This window comes from Anopheles coustani, chromosome 3 (assembly GCF_943734705.1).
Source record: "Anopheles coustani chromosome 3, idAnoCousDA_361_x.2, whole genome shotgun sequence".
Taxonomy (NCBI): domain Eukaryota; kingdom Metazoa; phylum Arthropoda; class Insecta; order Diptera; family Culicidae; genus Anopheles; species Anopheles coustani.
The window spans coordinates 9782713-9793217 of record NC_071288.1 but is presented as its reverse complement, the minus strand read 5'-3'; the positions used below and the strand labels follow the sequence as shown (position 1 = coordinate 9793217).

General features: G+C 48.4%; 1 protein-coding gene across 1 annotated transcript; it reads right to left on the bottom strand.

Annotated features, from left to right (window-relative positions):
* Nucleotides 1-721: 721 nt before the first annotated feature.
* Nucleotides 722-2464, bottom strand: LOC131260661 (major facilitator superfamily domain-containing protein 6-like). The gene is made up of 2 exons (XM_058262449.1): nt 1982-2464; nt 722-1925 (listed from the first exon to the last, which is right to left on the bottom strand). The coding sequence occupies exons 1-2, from the start codon at nt 2462-2464 to the stop codon at nt 723-725; spliced, it is 1686 nt and encodes a 561-aa protein (XP_058118432.1). The 3' UTR covers nt 722.
* Nucleotides 2465-10505: the final 8041 nt, after the last annotated feature.

Sequence of the window (10505 nt, the reverse complement as noted above, 5' to 3'; positions counted from 1 at the left end):
TTTGCGGAACGTCCCTGAATCCAAACGAAACTTCTAGAAGAAAAACTCCTGCGCGGAACATAAAAAAACAAGCTATGGTATCATTGTGAGCGGCTTGGTGGTATGTGCAGGAACTTGGTCGGAGGGGAGGGTAACGATTGGAAACTTTATTAATAACGAAAATCAGCATGTGGTCTGCGGTCGTTTCGATTCCGATCGCGACCCCGAGCCGAGTTTCTTCCCGATCGAAATGTGCCACACCTGCGGGCAGGTCCTGGGGTTTCCTCGGGACGGGGAAAGCATTGGAGGATCATTCTATTAAAGTTTAAAGTGTCTGATTGCAAAGTTGCCTGTTCTTTTCTTTCCGGGTGAACTTGATTAGAGACCGTTCATTATGAGTTTAGGGACTTTTTTTTTCGATGCTTTTTTGTGGTCGTCTTTGGGATGCCACGGTGTTGGAGTTTTGCGGCATGAATTATACACAAGATGGCGACGGTACCGAGCTGGCGAAGGTTCGCAAAACTTATCGCAAAGGGAGAGAATGGTTGACCTTCCGGCTGTCACGAACACTCGTATGTGGTTTCCGCAGGGACAAAAAGAAGGAAGCTTAACGAGGGTAAATCGGACCGTTTTACCAATGGATATGAATACCATAACTTATGATCCGTGGGCCCTATGGAGTAGACGCGGGTTAGCTAGGAGTGGGCTGTTTTTATTGGAGACCCAATTTACGGCCGCTTCGTTTATCCCTTCTCCAGTGGTAGCTGCTCCTCCGGGACGTCCTCCGGATCGCCGTGCGTTGGTTTCGGTTGGGTGAACGAAATCGCGCTGCCGAATTGGTCCACCTTGGGAACTATCGATGCGCGACGCCGGACCAGCTCCACAACGGCCTTGGTTGGTCGCTCGCGGTCGTACTTGTGCAGCCAGAGTAGGTGCACGAGCTTGTAGAGGACACCGCAGCAGGCGGCCGTATAGCCAACGTACCGGAAGGCAAGCTTAAGCCCGACGCGGGCTATCAAAAACCCTCCGATGAACGAACCGATGCCCTTGCCGAGGCAGAAGTGCACCATGCCGGCGACACCGATGAGGGTGGCCACCATGCTGGTCGGCGCCAGGACGGCACAGTACGTCGTGGCGACAACCCACATGAAGTAGCACGAGATGGCCTCGTTCAGCTCGATCGGGAAGCACCAGAACGGGTTCGAGATCCACGAGTAGCCAAGAATTCGCAGGGCATGGGCGAAGAACGCCACCACCAGCAGGTTGACGTGACCGACGCGGTGCGTGATCCGATTCAGCAGGGCCATCATCGGAATGCTGGCGACCGTCCCGACGGTGTACGTCAGTCCGAGCAGGTAGTTCGGCGAGCCCATCGCGGTCATGATCACGAACAGGTAGCTCTCGATGAAGCCCCAGAAGTTGCCGAGCAGAAACAGGAACGCCAGGAAGGCCAGCACGTGCGGCAGTCGTAGCAGCTTTCCCAGATCCCGCAGCACGTTCTCCGACGGTGTCTTGCGTCCGATCGGCATCAGCCAGACGGAAACCAGCGAGCACAGCAACAGTGCGTCGTAGGTGTAAAACGCCGGCGTGTAGACGGTGACTGTTTTCCCGCGCGACATCACGTCGATCATCAAACCGGTCAGCGGCGTGAAGATGGCCATACCCACGCTGGAAAACAGCTTCTCCCGGCCAAAGTCTCCACCGTGCTGCTCGATCATGTCGAGTGCGATCGGATCGGTGATGGTAAGTGTCGAGGCCAGCATCGATGTTGCCACGAAGCGCACCACTAGATACATCCAGAAGGTCCGATCGTACTCGCTTCCAGACGGGATCAGCTCTGTCACTATGGTGATGTCTGTGGACTGCAGCACGCACTTGCTCACGTTGTAAGGGCCACAGCTCGGCTCGCTCGTTCCATTGGCGGCGTACAGGTAGGCGGGGTAATTCTCCACCACCTCTCCATCATCGCATTGCGCCGCGTCGAGCGTCCACTTGTGTGGACAGCGGCCCAAGTTGCTCTAGCGACGGGGAAGAGATATACTTCATCACTCGATGACACACTCGCGCAGCCAACGCAAACACCTACCTCGATGTGCATAAATGGACCCCTCTCCGACACCTCGACGCTGTACGTGTGCTGCCGGACGGTGTCCGCCCTCGGTGGGATGAAGTGGATGCAGTGATGCGCCACCAGGTTCAGCACGATGCTCGACAGCAGCACGGGTTTGTAGCGCCCGAAGCGATCAATCAGAAACCCGGTCAGCGGTGGACTGAGGCAGGAGGTGAACAGCAGCGTCAGGTACACGGAGGCAACCTCTTCCACCGTCAGCCCGATGCTCTGCATGTGAATCGTGAGGTACGGGATGAGGGCACTGGTGGCTCCAAACAGCAGGAACAGCGTCACCTTCAGTTGCAACAGCTGTGGATTGAACCAGCGGCCACTTTTCGGCGCCGGAACATCACCTTTCGACCTTCCGGACTCCATCACGACCGTGGTGAGATATCGTACTGACGACCCTCGTGTCTCTTGTCACAGTGAGGCGATGGATAAAAACGACCTAAGACGGCGACACGCACGCCGAGCGGTACAAACACAAACAAACGAGTTGTTTAGCCTAATCCCGGTAATTGTGACGGATAGCTGGGCGGTTGGTTTATTGTGCGGTTTAGACCAGACCCGACTGGCCACAAGTCTTATCAGCTGATTGCGGCCAGCAAATTGCTCTACAGCAGTAAGATCTCCACGTCCATTCGCGTACGATGGTGATCTTCTAAAGGCAGCTGTGTTCGGTCTGTATGACATAATAAAACTAAGATGAACGATAACAAACTCATAAAACGGATGGAAATCGCTCACGTTTTTAGTAGATGATGTTTTTCTAACGTGAAACTAACGAAGTTTTAATCAGAAAAATTTCTACTTTCAAAGTCACACTCGCTTTTTTTAAGCTGCTTGAATAAACAAGTATGCAAAGTGCTGAATTTGATGCTTTAAAAGTGTGACGCTTGGGTTCGATACGGAGCTGGTAAAAATGTTTACTTAAAACAATTTCCCCAGCTCGATGCCCGGTGGTTGTTTTCATTAATATTTATCGTCAACTCCCGGACACACACACTGCCAAGGGGAAAACAAAACTCTCCCGTTCGCCCTTGAGCTCCAGGACTCAATTTAATTCCACTGCCTGAAACAACGCTTCATGCAACGGTGAAGTTGCGAAAAGTCCAATTGCGAACGGCAAATCCATCAAGCAGCTGGAGCAGTGTACCCGAACGCAAAGATACTTCCATTTTCTTGTACCTCGTTCGCCTTAGAAGGCTTTTTGTCGGGTTGAGGGGAGGCAAAAACTCATTTGAAAGTTCTATCATTGCCAACCATTTACCGTTTGCTGTTTGTAGGCTGCCGTTCCGGCGATGCCATTCCTCGCGTGGCCGTGATTTCCCTTCCCGGAGTGTCGAGAGTGCCCGAGCGGGCGGCGGAAGAAAATATTCTTTGAGCTAAAAAGTTTCAACCTAACGTTTTGTGCCCCCACTCTGCCGCCGTCACCACCGCCGCCGGAATGAATGACGACTGCTGGTTGTGTTATTTTTTCCTACCGATTTCTGTTTGCGCATTCAGGAAACGGAAACTTACTTTCCAGCGCGGTTTCCTTCGTTGCCCGCTTCGTTGCCTTCTTACGTTGACAATTGCGAATAGGAACATTGCTTTGTGCGGGAAATTGTTGGTGGAAAACTGACTGCCAGCAGCACCGAATACGGAAACCGAACGGGATGTGATCTGGAATGTATGGGAATGTTTTTATTTATTTTGTCGAGCGCCGACAACGACAACGAAGGCGCCATTGAACCTGAAGGACGCAAAACTTCAGATGCGTGATGGCAACCGTCGATCAGCGAGGGCTTCGAGTGTTGTTGGTTGCGTTCGTAGATGAATCATTCACTACTCAAAACTCTTAGCCTAGAGTGCGCCTCGTGGACGCCACGTTTTTAGAACGAAAATTTCAATCTGGAATTGAAAACACAAAATCAAAACTTCATGAGAATAAACAAGGAAATAGAACTTCAAAATTATAAAAATCTCCTAGACGTAAGATTCGTTAAAAACTACTGTTGTATGTAAATGTTATATTTTTCCACAACTTTCCGGTGTCAGTACTGATTCATTTATCAACATAAAACAAACTGACTAACCTACTTTCCCCCATTGGACATGTCGCGAGACTAAAATTCGGCCATCCCACATCCACCCGGTGGACCAACGTCTTCGCCGGCAAACAAAACAATGGCAACGGAGATGCTATGGATACGAAAAAAAAAAACCACTTCGCCAGCAGAGTGTTGAGAGCCGACACGACGACCAAGCGCTTTATGTTCGGCGCGTAACACAATTAAACACTTTAAATATTTCTTCGGGAAAGTTCACACCTCCCGGCCTCCCGAGGGGCAAAGGGTTTGTGCCGAAGCGCGGGGAATATGTTTCTCGAGTTTCTTTTTTGGTTTGATTTTAAGACTGTCGAAAAATAAAACGGGAAAGCAAAAAAAAAACAATCCATCCTTGGGTGAAGTTGCGTCGTGAAAAATAGAACTCCCGTGCACGATATCGGCATGCCGCCGTATCGTCCCAATTGCGTGCACGGTTCGTGGTCTGTGTGCGATTCCCACCGTACGCCAAGGATTAATGATACGGTTTTCGGCCCGACACACACACACACACACATACACACACATGTACGCCGGTGTTTGGCAACGGGGAACACCCGAGATTAAGAAGCAGCAATTCGAAGGCAGCCGCATGGACGAAGATTTATGACAAATCGTAGGCCACCGTACTGACCCGGCCGGCATTTTTATGCAGTCGTCCTCCGCCCGGTGACCCTACTTAATTTCCCGGCGTTCGGTGGGCAACGGTTTTTTCGCCGTATATTTTCCTCCACCCCACCGATGGCGGGGATGACCTCGTCGACTCAGACCGGCACTTCGATCAGACAGTTGAATGGCGATCGTTTCGAGGAATTGATCCAAACTAGTTGTGGCCGTCTTTATTTTTCTCGTTTTCCCTAGCATCGGAGCCATGGACGGGGAGGAAAACACCATCCGGCACCGTGCGGGTTTGGTGACAATGAAAAACGCACTTCTCGGCGGGACATTCCTGTACCGTCTCACGCCGGCGAGCCATCACTTCGAATCCCACGGGGCGGGCGTAATTAAAATAGAATCATTAAGAAAGGGGGGAGGAAAACATAAGAAAAGAAAATGCTCACTCCGATGGCCACTTTTTGTTACGTTTCGGGAGACGAAACAATCTTGCTGTTCTCGTCAGTCGGAGCGGATAACCCAAATAAGCAGAACGCTCGAATCACGTAGAATTTACATTACTCCCGTTCGGTCCTTTCTAGTCTGGTAACCCCACCGACCCTACGCCCCTGGTACTCCCCCTTCTCGTTCGCATCATTTCGCTTCGGGAAAGCGTTTTTCTGCGTTAAACTTTTTACAGCGGCAGGTTGTAACGTTTTAATCGCACCTCATTCCACCATGCGCGATAAATTTATTGCTCTGCAAAATAATTGCAGTTTTATTTCAATAGCATTTCGCACATCGATGGGAAGGCAAACTACCGATTGCATGACGAATGTGCTTCAACCGCTCGCAAACAGGGCGTTTTTACGACTTTTGTTTCAAATGAGATGGCTGCCCTATAATTGTGACCTCATTGCAGAATTGCGCAATCAAGCCGAGTTGAATCACGTGAATGTTATTTTGTTTTGTGCGAGATTGTTTCTCGGTTATATCATGTTTAAGCCTGGCGGTGGTTAAACTTTTATCGCACATGCAGAAACATGACACTTTCAAAGTGACTCAATGGTGGCATGGTGGCTTTCTCTGCAGATGAAATTGAAAATTTTCCATTGATGTTTCAACCCGGTCCGGTCCAAAAATGAAAAACATTAGTTAATTTGTTTCGAAGCTTGTGCCGCGTAGAAAATTATTTTAATCGAGAAAGAAAAACAGAAGCAGTCTCAGGTGAATCATCTTTCGAATACCACCCCGGATTGTCCGTGTGACGCTCCCGGTAGCTTACATGATCAACTTTCTTCACTTTAAAAGTCAACCTCAAACATTCCCCATTCCGCCGAGGGGTGGAAAAATAAAGAAAAGAACGCTAAAACTCAGCCACTCGTGCGACGGCAGTGCGAACGCTTGTTTGTCGACCCCGGTTCTGCCCGACAACTATGCGAAAGTCTGGAAATGCCTTTGGTTTTCCTTTTCGAATAGAGATGAAAGGCCGGCGGAAACATGACACACGCGGTAACGGGTTGATATCAACCATCGGGGGTCCCCCGAATTTAGGGGGGGCAAACTTTGGAGGAATTTCGTAATTTGATTTTGTTCGTCAGGTTCCAGTTTCGCATTCTATTTCCCCAACGCGTCTTATTTATCGTGAAGGAAGTGCGATAGCTCTTTTGGACCTGTAAAAGGGTAGATGTTCTCTTTCTGCAGTGGAAATTCTATGTTAACTGTACAAGAGCTTATTATATCTATAAATTAATTCGCCAAAGAATATCGAGAAAAGCATTCATTTTTTAACAATTCTTGCGCTAAATGGAATTACACATAATGCGATGGTATCCGTTCGATCAAATCAAATTTGGTTCTTGTGCTTAAATTCTGATAGTTTCGCCTTCACACGAACTCAAAATAAACCAATGCAATGGAGGATTAACCACAACCACAATAGTACAATGTTTAAAGAGGCAACGATAGATCGGGTAATTCCGCGAAATGCATCGACCATAATCATGACAGATTCCATCAAAATGGTCTTTCAACTGATTAATTAATCTCAACTATTGCTATGCCGTGTGATAATGCGAGGGAAATGAATGGAAAACTGCATCTAACAAAAAACAGGTTCATTCATTAGAATGATGACGGATGATAAAACAACATCACATCTATCATAAACGTGCATATTTACACGGCAACATTTTCAATTACCGTGTTTATATCGCTTCAAAATCTGTTCCATAGAAGGATAAATAATGGATGTTGTATTTACAGCATAAATCGTCATGGAATTGAGGAGAGTTTTTATGTCATTCATCAAACAATAGTTCTTTTTTCTGCTTTCAATTAAATGGGTTCTAACAACGAGATTTTTTGTCTCTATTTGCAGATCTGGTTAGAGTTTTATATTTACCACGCTGGTGCAGTAAATATGTACCAAAGCATCTGCTTATACGTCAAAGCAAATACGCTAGTTTTTCCCAGCAATGGTTGTGTTTCAACTCATTCGATCATCGGATTTACCCATTTCCCGGCGTTAAGCTCGTGTGTTTTCTAAATGCTTGCGCTAGAAACAATCTCATTCTTTAATGGCCTCTCTTCTCTTCTGCCTTTGTCGCTTGATCCGATGGTCTCGATCCAACCATCTGCCAGTACAAATGCTAATGGCACTCTCAGTGGGGCTTACACTCTTCAACCACTTTTTGTTTTTTTTATTTCTTTTGCTCAGGACTACGATCCTGCAAACGAGCTCCGCTCTTTTTATTTCTTGTTTTTGTTTTTCCTTACATTTATTTTTCTTGGTGCGCTCGCATTTGTATTTTGCTCGTGCATTCTGTTTTTCACCCGTTATCGCGTACTCTGGTTGGCCTTAAAATACTTTCCAAGCCCTTTTCCCCACTTCAAATGCACACACACACACACACACACTTTCGTTCACTCGGACGGTTTTTATCTTTTTCGCCGTGCTCCCCTCTTCACACTACGACAAACACTTGAGTGCAACACTCCGATTCCGGTAGGACATTGCCGGACGACATTACACGATGGAGTATTTTTCTCTACTCCCCCCTCCCCTCCCCACTCCCCATCACCCACCTCTTTTTGTTGAACCCCTTTTCGGGTCACTGTGGGAGTCGCGAAAACTACGGATAAGGGAGCTGGAAACCGTTCTCTTGAGAGCGTTATCACATTAAAAGGATCCCCATGGTTGAGAATGTTCTGCACTGCCTCCCCAACCCAATCCCACCCAGGACCAGTTACCCACTGCTTACTGCAGATTTCCACTTCAAGATGCTCCAGCGATTGAGAATAACATTGCCACCACGCTGGGCTAGCTTCGGTCCCGCCGGAAAAACAATATTGTACTGGTGCGGTACGTGGCGGAAAACTCCCAGCGGGGGACCACGGGATAAAAATGCACCACTCGCAGTGCAGCGCCAGCGAGTCCTTCATGCAGCCGTTTTCCCTTGGTTTCCCGCGCCACCATCACATTTCTTTGTTTTACTTTGCACTTTTCCCGGCTGGCCCGGGGAAAGCACCCGCTTGTTGGTGGAACCTTCCCTGTTTGGTGGGAGATCGTACAGCAAGGGGAAATGCAACCGAGGGGGCCGAGCTGTCGATTCCATTCTTCTTCGCCCGTCGACGACGATGTCAATAGCTGCTCACTGCTGAGAGCACATACACTTCACTGCTTTTCGTCTGGCCGTTCGTGGGGCGGGTGCTTCTGCAGTCGTTACAGTTTTGCTCCGGCCCGGTAGTAATGGAAGCTGGGTAGATGTCAGCCCCCCCGTCCCCGCTCTCCGCACTCTGGACGAACGTCATCGACAATAAAATGGCTCGGGAAAGTTTTCACACTGCACAATCCGGGCGACTCCTGGGTACGGTGACGTCACGGTCGGTGTGATTGGGGGGACGGTAAGGGGGGGAGGAACTTTAGTGAGCTTGATGGCGCAAAAATCGATAACAGTAACAACGGAACTCCGGTCCGAACGGTACCCGGGAGATGCTTGAGATGTTGTGCTAGTTGTGGTGAAGGCTGCGAAGTACGGTTTATAATCTGACTTCGTTCTGGGACTTCAAAGCTATTACAATGCAGAACACACTCTCATCAACACCGACTTGTTTTTATTCTTAGTGGAGTGTTGATGTTTCTAACATAATTATTGTTTTTTTGTTTGTAAAACTTGATTTAAGTATTGAGTATCAATTTATTTTCAAATTGTATTTAAATACACTAAGTAGAATTTAAAGTTGTTTTCCGTTAAAACCCAAAACAATTTAAAGCAATTTACCTGGCCCGTACACACATATACAAACACACTTTCGGCAGTAGTTTGACCCAGTTTCAAACCACATGCAAATCTCTGCCTAACACAATTGCACACAACTCGTCTTTCTTGCGTCGTTAATGGAATTAAATTCAACATTTGAACAATTTCATCGTCCAAGAACTAGTACGGAAATGTGCGACGGGCACGACAATGGGAACGAAGGCGTTCGGGACGTAACCTTCCGGCGCATGTTTGCCAAACAAATTCCGTCCTCCCGCAACCGCCCTCCCATGCACTTATAAGCGCTTCCAGCAGGAATCTAACAAGTTTTACGAGCAATAAAGTTTCTTTACCACTTCATTACCCCTCGGGGAGGGGGAAGGTTTGGAGCGGGTGGGCGCGAGTGAGAAAGCTTTCGAAAGCGGCCGTTCCGAACGCAAAACGGAACGCGTCCAGCCTCGGCAGGATCAGGGCCAGCAGTGGCGCAACAGCGCGGCAAAAGGAGCGGTTGCTGCTTTAAGCTCCGGAGTGGCGGTGTGCCTTTTCTGGACGGATTTGTACGGATAGGCGAGGTGGCTGCACAAAAGAAAACTTTTCCCTCCAGCTCGCAGCCGCAGTTCGTTCTTAACGCTGCGTCGTCGACTCGGAAAATGTCGAAGAATCGCTCCGGAGATGGTTTGGTGCCTTCGACAAAACCAATCAATGGAACGCACCGTGCATGGAGAAGTAAATCCTTCCAAGTCGCACCAGGTGGGGTGCTGTGGGGGAGAGAAGAGGGGGTACAAAAAACCTGGAGCCAGAAAGAGGCATGACGCGTTTCGGGAAGGCAACGGAAAACAAAATCAATTACTTAAATTAGCAGTAAACGAAAGTTGCGCTTGCTCGAAGTGGAGGCGCATTTTTTTTTATTCTCACCACCACTTCGTTTACCCACCCATTTCCACTCAACCATGGTTCGATTTTTCGTGCGAACCGTAATGCTGCTTATATTTTGTCCCGTTTTTCCTGTGTGTGTGTGTGTGCCCAGTAATCCCCCGTCCTTGGGTTTTGCTTCGGTTCGGCTGCCAAAGTGGATTGGTTTGGTTGGTTGGTTGGTGATTGTAGGAAGAAAAAAGAAGTAGGAGGAGGAGGAGAAGAAGGGCTCGGCAAAACCGTTCGGTTAATGGAGTGATGGTGCCGGCGATGGAAGGCAATTGGGCGAGTTGAACGAGTTCCGTCCAATAAATGAAGTGGAGTTCAACTACGCGCAACTGTGCGAAAGTTATCCGACGTTTTTCCATCACTGTCGTTTTCTCTTTTCCACGCACCAATTTTTTTCTGTTTCCCTCTTCCTATCTCGCTCACCATCCGGAACCGAAAACGAAATTAATTAACCACAAAACTTTGCCCCGCCCACCTTTAGCCCCTTCGCTTTCCAGCCGATCCGGGCTTTCCATCCCATGTGCGAAAAATGTTAATTTCCATCCGAAAACT